The sequence below is a fragment of the Etheostoma spectabile genome, chromosome 19, assembly GCF_008692095.1.
Source record: "Etheostoma spectabile isolate EspeVRDwgs_2016 chromosome 19, UIUC_Espe_1.0, whole genome shotgun sequence".
Classification (NCBI taxonomy): domain Eukaryota; kingdom Metazoa; phylum Chordata; class Actinopteri; order Perciformes; family Percidae; genus Etheostoma; species Etheostoma spectabile.
This window is the reverse complement of record NC_045751.1, coordinates 5,972,325-5,986,024: the sequence shown is the minus strand read 5'-3', so window position 1 is coordinate 5,986,024 and position 13,700 is coordinate 5,972,325. Positions and strand designations below refer to the sequence as shown.

Below are 13,700 nucleotides of genomic sequence, written 5' to 3'. Positions count from 1 at the left end.
TTTGTCTTTTTATGGCTCTGCTAATTTAACAAGGAGACGGTTGTGTCCTTAAAGCGGGCAGTCCTGTCCCTGTGAAGGTGCTGCTGCCGCTGCTTAAATGGCCAACACACAATTGTATACAGACTTTTGGATTTATTTGTGTGTGTGTGTGTGTGTGTGTGTGTGTGTGTGTGTGTGTGTGTGTGTGTGTGTGTGTGTTTGTGTGAGAGTGGTGTGGTGTGGTTCCAAGTGCGCCTCCCAGGCTGAAGTAGCTGACTGCTTTCAGCTCTGTTTTTTTAGGGAGCCATGCTGCTTAATTGCCTATAAATTGCTGATGAATGGAGATGGGGATATTTACAGCCATTCTAATTGGAGTGTGTATTGTATGTGTACAGGGGTGTTAGAAAAAGAGACTCTACTCGCTCGCTCATTCTTAGAATCTAAATTTTCTAATTTAATGCTGTGACAGAGTTTTTCCATTAAAGACAGTAGGCACTGTACTGTACTTGGTCTTTAACCGCTGGGTGCAGCTGCGTGTTCAAACATATACTTTGTGGCTGCACTTGACTTGTTTTAATTACTGCACACAGCACTTTGTCTTGTCTTTGTTCTGTATTTCTAAATAGTGTGTGTGTGTAGAGAAAAGGTTGTAGCCTTCCTTATCCTGCTGCAGTCTGGTGGAGGAATGAAAAACACAGAAAACTAGTTTGGCTAAATATGTATATTAAGATAAGTCAATAACCAGCTTTGTCTCCTAAGAAACACATTCCCATACAGCAAAACCACATTTTCAATTACTTTTCGAGGGAACCAAGTTGTGCCCACGTTTGTCCTCATAAAACATTTGTCCTGCTGTTGAAATATCTTAGTCTACATGTCTGCCACCAAGGGAGCAGTCACATCAATATGTATAGGAGGGTAAAAACTAAATGTGCCTCAGGGTCGACGCAGAAACCATCCCAGTCAAAATATCTAAAAAGAATAAGGAAAAAATGTTGGAAAGAGACCAAATTGTTTCTCCTGTGCTCTTTAGCACTGGTTAATTAATGCCAATGTGAGTGCAGTGCTTGTGCTTACTTATTGATGAGGACTATGTCAGGCAGCCAAACCTTCGCGGAGGGGATACGCATCACCTCAACCCCATCATGCTCCTTGGGTTTCCATGACAACCGATGATCTGTCCATTCCTGTTTCAAAAGTTAAGGAATGAAAAAGAAGAAGTTGATGTGTGCAGGCATGTGGAAATGACACACTAATGGGTAAAAAGGGCAGGGACACAAAATGGCAGGAGGAAACTTTACATTCAATTCAATTTTATTTATAGTATCAACTCATAACAAGAGTTATCTCAACACACTTTACAGATAGAGTAGGTCTAGAGTAGGTTTAGACCTACTCTATCATTTACAAACACCCAACCTTTCTAGGAATACCATTTACATACTGTGTGCAACCAATTTGTCATTTCATCACTTTATTTCTCATTTTTTCCCACTGCTGTAATTAGAATCCACAGGGACAATTCCCTTGTGCATTTGTCCTTGCATAACAAAATTCCATTTGCATAATTTTTCATTTTGCATATGCTCTGTATTATTAGGACGACTCCAAGTGCTCTCACTTGGTTAATGTGTAGTGTACTGGCACTGAGCTGTACACAAAAAAAGAAGGTCTTACATGAATACATTTATTTGCAGTGTTGAGTGTGGTCCAAATGATTCCAGTACTCTGTGTTAATGGATGCAACTTCCAGTTTTAGAAAAGCGAGCCGTCTGACAGATCATTCAATGTGTGTTGGAAAGGCTTGAAATGTAGGCTACCACGACATTTATACTAAACAACACCGCATTTGCAGCCTCAGCGCAGCAAGCAAACAGTAAGAAATGTTAGGTATGGAGAAAGGAGCTGCCACAGGAACACACTTACCAGATTCATGACAACGACTACGCTCATTTCTTCATTTTTCATATTCTGGAACAGAAAATAGAAAATAATTAAATGTATTATTGGAGCAACTTTCTGGCTAATTACACTACACTATACATTATATTTAGGATTACCTACTTTTGCTATATTATTTTAATTACATATTCCATTTAATTTTAACGTCACTCACTTACACTGCAATATTGTTTTCTGTACAATGGCAACCGCACTTTACAATATCTTTATTTGAAGCCATTTTACATTCAGCCATACCTTCTGCTCATTGTCTGTTGTTTGCCTGTTTGGTTGTGTGTTTACTTGTGTGTTTGTTTTGCTTTTATTGTAGAAAATGCTGCTGTAATAAGGGAATTCCCCCGCTGTGGGATGAATTAAGTAAAATCTAATTTAATCTAATCTAATATATATATATATATATATATATATATATATATATATATAGTTTGCAAAGAGCTTTTTATTTATTTTATTTTTTCACAGGGCACCTTTAAATCTAGCTGTATCCCTGGATGATAATCGTCTTAGCTGTGTAACTAAAACAAATGCATGCACTCACCAAGGTTGAGTGTCTAAAAGTAACATGACCTCACAGGCTTGCCATTAAAGTAGAGCCCGACCGATAACAGACTTTTAAGGTCGATATCGATACAAATATTTGGTTTCTAAAAATCCGATATTCTGATATATCAGCCCTATTTTTAAAGAGTGTTCTCTGGTGGACAAACTATGCAACGCCAACACTCATGACATGGTTGAAGGGAGTTTTATATTTTATTTTTTGAATATTCATTTATCGTCCGTTATAAATATTGATACCATATGTACCGATATATTTGTCTGGCTCTACATTAAAGTCTTGATTAATCAACACACACTGCTGTCTTATCACACTAATCCAATGTTACATTTTCACATCAATTTCATAGCAATTAGAGAGTGAATTGCCAGTTTTATAAAGTCTGACTTTCACAGGCACTGACGTAAAAGGTACCAGGGTCCATAATCAGACATTAAACCCACATGTTAGGCTTAGGGTTGGGTACCGAAACCCGCTTCCACTATGAAACCGTTTCCTATGCATCAGGTAGGAATTGGACCAGATAAGAACTCAAATTTCAGTTCCTCATTTTGGTTCCATTTAATGTGTCGACTGAAATATTTGAGTGTTATGGCTACATAACATATACACGCACAGCCTCTAATTGTGGATCCAAACCATATAATGTGAAAACGGATGGACAACGCATCTGTACTTCCTCCTACTGTACAAAAGTGAAGCCAAAATATCCAGAATAAGGGCTCCGCCATCTTGTAGTATTGGAGTCAAAACTGCACAGTAGTAAATTGGCGGTTGAGCCGTGGTATCAAAGTCCCATCTATACACCCGCCTGACCAATTGCGAGTCAATCACAGCTGTCAGTCATGATATTTCATGTTTTTATAGCATCAAATTACTAATAAGAACTAAACTATCAGAATGATTAAAACGACAGAAACCATGTACGAAGCCCCGAAAGTGATATGGAGGAAACCAAAATAAAAAAAAAGATACATACACATACACTTTTGCGAGATCTTGACTTTGTTTTGCGATATCTCGAGTTTTGTTTTCAATATACGGGGCTTCGCGCTGAACGCTGTATCAGTTCTCTCAATACATGGATGGTTCTCATGCACATTGTTGGATTTGAGAGAGAGCTTTATCTTTCTTCCGTTTGTCCTTGTTTTTTTTCCCCCCCTCCATGTCACCTCAAGGGCTCTGTAGTCCCCAGTACATGATCCATCCACTAACATAGGGGTGGCGGGATTTAAGTGCAATTGTGCGTGCGTGCATGTATGTGATTGTCTGTCCAGCAGGAAGGTGGAGCTTCCCTGAGCCGGACCTGCTATTTAAAACGCTCAGAGGAATGTCAGACAGACAGCTGGGAAACAAACTGGGAGGGCGGGGGGCTGGGTAAAGGGAGGTTGACTTAAACCATCTCGCTCTCTCAGCCTCACACAAACACACAAATAACTATCCCATTACTGACCTCTCTCTTACCGATTCTTCCTGTAACTGAATTCACCGCAGGGTGTCCCTCTGGGGGAATGTTAATAATAACACTGCTGTTATCCAGCTGACTAGTTCTGGGCAGACAGGGACGGAGCATATCCAAGTGGGTCAATTTTCAACATCGTTCCGCTCCAGAACGAAGAGTGACCTTGAGTGGAGGTGTAAGGAGCATGCTCACTGTGGAGGAGTATGTAAATGTGACGCTGTGTGGGCATGTGTTTGTCGGCGTGTGCTACGAAGAAAAGAGCAGAGGGGGAGTTAAGGAACACATAAAGTGACCTTGTGTGTGTATGTTTGTTTAAGTGTGTGCATGGTTTTTATGTAGTCACTTAGACAGAAGCCCAGTTGGTGCATGCTAATAAAACACTATATACCAACATGAGTGGATAGAAATCCAGTACTCCACATCAGTAAGATAACTGTGTGCCATTTGACTCAGCAGGCCTAGCAAGCACTGACTGCAGAAACCAGATGACTCTCAGATATATTCACACTTTGGAATATTTAAGACTGTAGCTCTACATTTACAGGTATAAGGTATTCTGTTATCCTGTCATGATCCAGTGGTCCTAAGCATTGGGAGAAACTACTGAGCTTAAAACCTCTTCAGAGACTTCCGCCTGTGGAAATCAGATTTGATTTCTAAATACGTACTTATCAGAGGCAGAATACCCCTAGTTTTTCTGGATAAGTTTTAAAAGATCAGTAACATGTATGAAAGGAGATTTGATGTCTTGACTGTCACATGAAACCCCTCAAAAATCACAATTTTGAAGGGTCACATAAACAAACTTTCTTATGCTACTTTTTCATTACATGGTACGGCCCGGCTCTACTCAACTCCACTTGCTCTTCTTTGGTTTGCCATTAGCCAAAGTTTTGGATAGTACCTGGTACTTTTTCAGTCGAGGTTCCAAGGAAGCTCGGCTGATACTAAAAAGGTGGAGTTGAAACGTGGGAGACCACTGATTGGTCAGAGGGAATCATCACTAGCGTGACACGGGAACTCCTGCACAAACTGTTTTTATTAGCCGAGCTACCGTCGGTTGCGGACGCATTTTTTTATTCACTCGCCGCAGATTTAAAATAAAACCAAAGCTCTTGAATAGGGCTGCAGCAATCGCTTATATTAGTAATCCAGTATTCTACCAATTATTCCATTGATTAATTGAATAATAAATGCTTTTGCTTTATAGTAAATAGCAATGGTAAATGTATGAAAGAGGATTCGTTTTTTAAAAAAGCAACAATTTTATTGCTTAAATTGCATAGAGTAACAGGAATAGACAATAATATTTGTAAGCACTAGCCTCATGGGACACACTGTTCCTAAATCAGGTGGCCAAAGTACGTCTTTGTTGACCTAAATGTAAATCTTTTTAGCCTTTCTTCCCCTTTAGGCCTTTGGCTTTTTAAACTGCATATACAAAAAAGCTGTTCACTAAGACCAGGTGCATGCGACTGTACAAAGCTTACAGCAGGGCTGTTCAACTCTACTGTTCTGGGAGACACATTTTCAAAAGGTCGATCTGAGTGGCGTATAGAAAGAATGAAGAACGCCGACATCATCGGCGTGGTCCACTGACGTCATTCACATGCATATTAAGCAGCAGGAGGCGCTGGTTAAGAGAAAGGGGCTGGTATGTCTCCGCCAGCAGCTAAGTTTACAGACAGCTTTCATTTTAGCTTAATTTTGAAAAAGAAAAAAAAATCGCTATTTGCAGAGTAGCATTCTGTAGTTGTTTAAGACGCTGGACGAGAGGCTGCCAGCAGCCGTTAATGTTGCCTTGTGTAACTTGTGTAGTAACTCTGTGACACACTCAGTTTTTCTTTCAGCTTAAAGTGACCCTAAACCTTCCGTTGTTTTCTCTGCCTCTCGTCTCTTAGCCCCTCACTATTTTTCCTCTCTTTGTTCATTTTGTAATCTGCGTCGTCAGTCTTCACGGTATGCGTTTACAGCAGCGTTAGCCTGTCGTGCAACAGTAATAATCATCCGTGCAAAAACACAGCTGTAGCTATACAATGTAAGTTACATTGTTTAAATTAAGCTTCGATTGAGGATTTTTAGTAATCAAATTATTCAAGTTACTCGAGGAATGGTGTCCGCCCTAATAGTAAAAATACGGCGTACACTACGCTGTGGAAATTGAGAAAGAGCAGACATTTTTCCAGATGAAAGGATCCAGCGAGGGTAGCGTTAAAGATGAAGTCAGTTTCATGCAGCATCGCTTTGGCGATCAGCTGAGATGCCCGCCTATACTGAGGGGGTAGGTTTCTTTGTGCAGTGGAAAACAACATAGAGACAAGCACCTGCTACCAAAAGCGAGTGGAGTCAAGTTGAGCAGAACCATGCAGTGGAAATAAGGCATTAATGACTGTCACAATGAACCCCTCAAGGGGTCACACACCAAACTACGTATTGAAGCCTTTTCTTAAAATTGTATATTATAATTCTGAAAAATAGCCAGACTATCCTTAAGCTACTTATTTCTTTTTCTGATGTTTGAAATGTTTTAAACTCAGTTCAAAACAAGGGTTGTCAGACGAGGAAACATCACTTCCATTTTTGCCGTTTAGCTTGTAGAAATCATGGGTGGACAAGCCTCTGTTTTTATCACATCCTGTAATCTGCCACTGCTTTTCACATTGTGATTGTGCATGTACGTATGTATATATACGTGAAATGTTAGGGTCCAGTGGCTCACCAGTCCAACGAAGGAGGAGAGGACCATACCCACACGGACCACCACCCTCTCTTCAGGGCTGGATGCTGGCCGCACCTTAAGGTTGTAGCCGGTAAAGAGCTGCTTCAACAGAGCCTTCTCCACTTCAGACGCACCTGTATGACAAATAGATTATAGGTCTTGAGAAACCCATTCCTCTTAGTCCTTTTAATTTAAAAGACAGATAAGAAATCAGTCAAGTAAGGCTGCCATTGCATCGTTAATTTATCAGTAGCTGTTCATAACCCATCAGCAGACAGTGGTAGTTATAATATGGCTACTACTGTATTCCAATTACCATTTATCCTGTCCACTGCCTGTCTCTCTCACATTTTCAGGTCAGTTTCTGCTGTTTTGTGCAAAACTCATCACACTGGTGACAAGCAAAGGCGAAGCTAACTGACTGGCTGGAAAGGTGTGCTGTGCAACCAATGGATCCTCTAACTCAGTGCCGAGTCCACAGTTAGTGGATGCTTCCCAGAATTAGTTCATTACAGCCGGATGTGTCGCCCAGCAGGAGATAGCCAGTTTAGTCATAACTGTGTGTTAGGGGAGCTGATGAAATCAATGGAACATAGTCACATTTTTCTAACTAAACAAGAGTCCCACTTTCTGCCTTACTACCCACTCACATTGACTACAAAAGGTACACAATTCAAATGAGCGTTGTACGGGTGAGAGAGAGTCAAGCAGCAGCTTGTGGAGAGATTTCAGTGACTTGCTAATAGGGTGAAGTTGGGCAGAGTTTGACTTTTTGCAAAGGAGCAATGTGGTGAAAAGAATTAGCAGGTTCAGGATGAATATATGCGTAAAATAACAAATATACAATGCTGTTAGAAATGTACCCTTAACATATTTACCGCAACATTTATCCCAGCTGCAATACGTATGCCACATGAACGCTCTGTCTAAACTGTCAAAATCCATACAGTAAATACCCTTTTGACCATAAACAGAAGTAGCAGTTATAGACGAGTCTCACTACAGGCCTGTATCACTTAACAGCAGTTTCAGACTGCTTTATTTCCACCCATTTCTTCCTCAGTGTTGGAAGGTTAGACACATTTATAATCAGCAGCTCTGGTGATGTCACATTCATCACGTTTGGCATAGCTGTGGCCCTGGCAGGATCCAAGGTGACAGGAACAAATGACAACGATCACCAAGCAAGACACCCCCATTAGCTAGGCACAGGGAAGCAATGGCTGCTGATGGCCGAGGCTGCATGGGTAGAAGGAGGCTGTGGTAGAAGGCTAGATTTTAGCATTTTCTCCTCGCTACCCAGTTTGGATGACTTGGTAAATAAGACGGATTCAAGCACAATGTGATCAGATGAGGTAATACTATGTTGGGCATGTGAAGGGTACTTGCAATGAATATAAATGATGGCAATACAATACAGAGCAAATTTGAATGGTCATTTGTAAGCTTTGCTCTTCTGAAGTCACTTTGATAAAGGACAGAAGAAGAATGGATGAGTCATCCTATTCGAAAAGGTACTTAAAATGCGCTTTCTGCTGTTTCCTTCACAATAACTTCACCAAAAAACAAGTGAGTGCACTTGCTGAGTAGTGATAAACATGATTTAAAAATGGTTCAATATGAGCTACATCACTCTCTAAGGGGTTTGAGTGTAATGTTCTTGTCCAGGAACCAGCGGTGAGTTATCAACTCAAATGCTGAGAAAGTTGTTAAAAATTGATTTATCTGGAGAAATGGTCGCCTGTAAAAAAGATTTTTGGCTTTAATGTCTGATATTTAGTTATGTTTGTGGTGTTATTTCTTTTATCACAAGCTAGTTCACTTCTTCTTCTAACTTCATCAGGTCAAAATTCAAATTCAAATACACATCAGCTGTACCTTCTGTTTAGTGCTAATTAGCACAAGTTAGCATGCTTTTCTCACCGGTAAACCTGGTAAATATTACCTGCAAAACATAAGCAAGTTAGCACATCACAACGAGTGTGTTAGCATACTAACGCATAAAACTCCCATGGGGTTGAACCTGGTAAATAACTGTAAATAACTGGTAAAATACCGGCTAAACATTTGCATGTCACAGTGAGCATTTTAGCATTTAGCTCAAAGCACTGCTGTGTACAGCCTCACAGAGCTGCTGACGTGACTGTCGACTTTAAGTCTTGTTATAATGTCATTAATATTCCCAAAGTGTGTCTGTGCTGTGTGGTTTAGGCTACTTACCAGACTTTATACACATCTTCATCACTGTGCTGCTGCCGTGACACATAACTAGCTAAGAAAGCTTTACTGTAATTCAGTTTTGTCAATGAGGCTGTAGGGAAAGGCATTCTGTAACACTAAATCAACGTCAGCTCTAAATGAATTAACTAAAGCTAGTTAGTTTTATTTATTATTCTATCAGAAAATTATTTTTACATGAGCCAGACTTGTGTAGACCTTTTTCAAATGTTGACATGTCATAGTAGGAAAAGCACAGGTGTATTGAAAACCATTAATAATGGCCGCATTCCACTTAGGAGAGGCCCTGGTATTGTGCATGCTGACTCACTGAAATACAGTGGCGTGAAAAGTGTTTGCCCCCTTCCTCATTTCCTGTTCCTTTGCATGTTTGTCACACTTAAGTGTTTCGGAACATCAAACCAATTTAAACAACAGTCAAGGACAACACAAGTAAACACAAAATGCAATTTGTAAATAAGGTGTTTATTATTAAAGGTGAAAAAAATCCAAACCATCATGGCCCTGTGTGAAAAAGTGATTGCCCCCTAAACCTAATAACTGGTTGGGCCACCCTAGCAGAAACAACTGCAACCAAGCGTTTGCGATAACGTGCAAGAGGCTTTAAAGCGTCCTGGAGGAATTTTGGCCCACTCATCTTTGCAGAATTGTCCTAATTCAGTTACATTAGAGGGTTTTCGAGCATGAACGGCCTTTTTAAGGTCATACCACAACATCTCAATAGGATTCAGGTCAGGACTTTGGCTAGGCCACTCCAAAGTCTTCATTTTGTTTTTCTTCAGCCATTCGGTGGTGGACTTGCTGGTGTGTTTAGGATCATTGTCCTGCTGCAGAACCCAAGTTCATTTCAGCTTGAGTACACGGACAAATGGTCGGACATTCTCCTTCAGGATCTCTTGGTAGACAGCAGAATTCATAGTTCCTTTTATCACGGCAAGTCTTCCAGGTCCTGAAGCAGCAAAACAGCCCCAGACCATCACACTACCACCACCATATTTTACTGTTGGTATAATGTTCTTTTTATGAAATGCAGTGTTCCTTCTACGCCAGATATACTTGGACACACACCTTCCAAAGAGTTCCACTTTTGTCTCATCGGTCCACAGAATGTTGTCCCAAAAGTCTGGGGATCATCAACATGTGTTGTGGAGAAATTGAGACGAGCTTTGATGTTCTTTTTGCTAGCAGTGGTTTTTTCCTTGGAACTCTGCCATGCAGGCCATTTTTGCCCAGTCTTTTTTGAGGTGGAGGCAGAACGCTGACCTTAACTGAGGCAAGTGAGGCCTGCAGTTCTTGGACGTTGTTGTGGGGTCTGTGGACCTCTTGGATGAGTCGTCGCGTGCGCTCTTGGGTAATTTGGGCGCGGCCCACTCCTGGGAAGGTTCACCACTGTTCCATGTCTTTGCCATTTGTGATAATGGCTTCATGTGGTTCGCTGGATTCCCAAGCTTTGGAAATGGCTTATAACCCTTTCCGACTGATAGATCTCATACTTTCTTTCTTCAATTGTTCCTGAATTTCTTTGGGTCTCGGCATGATGTGTAGCTTTTAAGGATCTTCTGGTGGACCTTACTGTGTCAAGCAGCTCCTATTTAAATGATGCCTGTTGTGAACAGGTGGGGCAATATCAGGCCTGGGTGTGGCTAGAGAAATTGAAACTCAGGGTGGAAACCACAGTTATAGTATGTTTTAACTGGGGGGCAATCACTTTTACACAGGGCCATGATGGTTGGATTTTTTTCACCCTAATAATAAACACTTCATTTACAAATTGCATTTTGTGTTTACTTGGTGCTTGACTATTGTTTAAATTGGTTTGATGTTCCGAAACACTTAAGTGTGACAACATGCAAAGGAACAGGAAATGAGGAAGGGGGCAAACACTTTTTCACACCACTATAGATTACTGGGACACCTGATGGAATTGAGCCATCTTAAGGTTATCAATTTCAGCTGTGTTTTTCTACTATAAGAAATGTCTGCTGTGAAAACAGTCCATTGCCAAGCACTAGGGATGGTCAATCTCTGCGCCTTTTCCAACTAAAATATCACTGTTGTAAACCTTTAGTAGTCCTAAAGAATGTACTGTGTCCCAGAAAATTATAATTAGTGGTGGATACTAGTGAACTTCAGGTTATAACATTTTTTTGTTCCATGTGAAAGTGTAGTGAACTATTCCATGACTACTACAGTTAGGCCTTCTGTTACATGGGTGTATTGTGTCAGCTCGTGCCTTACCTCCAAATGTGCTCAAGCTGCATAAGCAACATGTCAGCAGGATCAGATCCAGGCTTTTCATGGCGACCTCTCAAACCCAAAAGGTCTCCCCTCTGCTAAACAGATCCTCTGTCGATTAATCCAAACTTAAATCTTTCTGTCTTTCTTTCTTTTCCAATGCAGCTCACTGGAACTCTTCAGTGTAACTTTTGGTTTGGACTGTTGTTGTCTGTCAGTCAGGCGAGCCTGGCCAACTGCTGTCTGCTCCAATTACATCCGTGGGGAGGAGGGGTGTGTGTCACTGTTTACCCCCTTAGTCAGTCTATGATGGTGTGGACCAGGCTCTACTTTGGCCATTGAGAGCCTACTTTACACACCACTGGTTCTCAAACTGTGGCCGAGGTAGGGTACCCACAGAATTCCTTGCTGGGTTTCCAGGCAGTTAGTCACGAAAAATAGTGAAGGTTAAATTTCATTGGAAGATAGTAGGCATAGCAATATCATGGAATGTAAAGGCTGATTTAATACTATGCTTCAGATGAAAATGCACTACTTTTTATACTTAGGTTCAGGCACAACAAACATGCCTTGTTCTCATCCTTCTCATCCAATTATCTATTTTCCCCAAAATCCACTTTTCCCGCCTCCCTGCCTTCCCACCTTCCCACCTTCTTCCCTTTCATTGGGAACCACAAGGGAAACAATTAAACTACAATACCACATCAAACTGTTGACCCAGCCCCAAGTCTCATTACCTGTGGTCCCTAAGCCATGAAACCAGGTACACTGAAACACATTTGACCATTGGTTCTTCCCCCTGACCTAGACCCCCATTATATCTATCTGTCTTATTCATCAACCCTAGCAACTACATCCATATTGGATAGGGAGCACTGGATAATTCCATTAAGGGATACATTTCCTGGAGTTTTCTAGCAATACTATGAAAAGAGTAGCCAAGAAACAGATTGTTTAGTGACTAAAATGTCTAGCTACTGATTCCATACATGCATGTAAATAGATACAATGTGGTTTGTTACATCGTGTCTAGTCTCTATGCTTGTGAAACTTTTCCTTTGTGCTAAAAAATTCATGGCGATCTTGGTCACCCACTGTAATAAGTGGACATATAGAGGTGATTCAGCAGCCATTATTCTTACAGTATAACGCTTCGTTAATCAAACCGTTTAACAGCCACACTGCTGTATTTCCTGAAGGCCCCTGCAGTAAAACACCTCCATCCTCCTCTGTATTTCCCTTTACTCGTCTCTTCATGGCACTCTGCTCTCACTCACATTCATCGGCCTTCCACGGTGCCGTAATTTACGAAACACTGTCACTGCCATTTGGCATGCCGCCAATTTAATTACCATAGAAGCTAACTATTAACAGCTAGCAGATAGTGTCAAGTCACACATTAAATTTGTGGTAATAAGGGAGTGTATATAAAGCCCCTGTTGGCAGTAACTCAAATGCAGGGATCTCTCCTAGGGAAACCATAATAGATCACTCCTTAATTCAGAAGTAGTTAAGTGAAATTAGATTGATCGCTTACTCATGATTGTTATTTTCATGGGTAACAAATAATATGTAACAGGATTATAGTAATCAGACTTTATAAAAAGTGGATTTAAATGCAGTCTTGCTTTGCCAGACCCTCCTCCAAAGCGCACTTGAGGAGGGTCTGGCAAAGCAAGACTACATTTAAATCCCCTTTATATAAAGTCTGATTACTATAATCAGACTGAATGCTGTGTGGCTACTCCACACAGCACTCGGGGATGGGAGGAAAACGTGCTCTGGTTTATTTCTCATTTCTTTAAACCAATTACAATCGTGCTAAGCACCGCCCAAAAAAGCCGCAGAAAAGCCACGGTGTCTCTGCAAAATAGGCTCGAATAGAACTTGATTTGGTGGAACGTGTATGTTGAAAAGTTGTTTTATTCATGCAACAGAAAACTCAGATTGGACAGATACTCTAGCTAGCGGTCTGGATTCACCCTGCAGAGATCTGATAAAAGGTTAACCATAGTCCTCGTAAATCGATTTACGAGTTTAAAATGCCAACATAAAGGGAGCCGAAGGCACCAGATATTCAGCCTAAATGAGTGAAACTTGACGGATTATCCCGCGGCAATAGAGAAATCCCGGAAGTGGAACGTCAAGCATATAGACTAATTTCAATGTAGCACATTTTTTTAATGACTTTATATAGTTTGATTCTTATATTTCATTCCAACATGGTGTCAAAGTTATCATTTTCCCTATCACTTGAAGTTATACTGAAAATCCATCAGTTTAATCACTTACTTTTTTATTTAGCTCATTACCCCACAGAGATCATCTTGGTCTAATCTGAGATTTCAAATTAAAAGTCTGCCATTTGAATTTTGTGTTCAGAGTCAAACCCCAATTGACAGTGATAAAAGTACACTACATGGGCAAAATGTTTGTGGACACCTAAACAAAGCATGTAAACAGGCATTAATCTGCAGCTAGAAAAGCATCCTCTCTCCTGGTCAGGTTCAGTCAGACTTTGGGACCGGGCCGCAAGAGCATTTGTA

General features: G+C 40.8%; 1 protein-coding gene across 1 annotated transcript in view; it reads right to left on the bottom strand.

Moving 5' to 3' along the window:
* Positions 1–11,544, bottom strand: part of chrnb1 (cholinergic receptor, nicotinic, beta 1 (muscle)) — a 51,355-nt gene extending 39,811 nt beyond the window's left edge. The window contains exons 1-4 of the mRNA XM_032544723.1: positions 11,158–11,544; positions 6,682–6,815; positions 1,906–1,950; positions 1,057–1,166 (exon numbers count right to left, since the gene is read on the bottom strand). Coding sequence (XP_032400614.1) covers positions 1,057–1,166; positions 1,906–1,950; positions 6,682–6,815; positions 11,158–11,218 — 350 coding nt within the window. The 5' untranslated portion in view covers positions 11,219–11,544. The remainder of the gene's footprint in view (positions 1–1,056; positions 1,167–1,905; positions 1,951–6,681; positions 6,816–11,157) is intronic.
* Between the last annotated feature and the right edge of the window lie 2,156 nt (positions 11,545–13,700).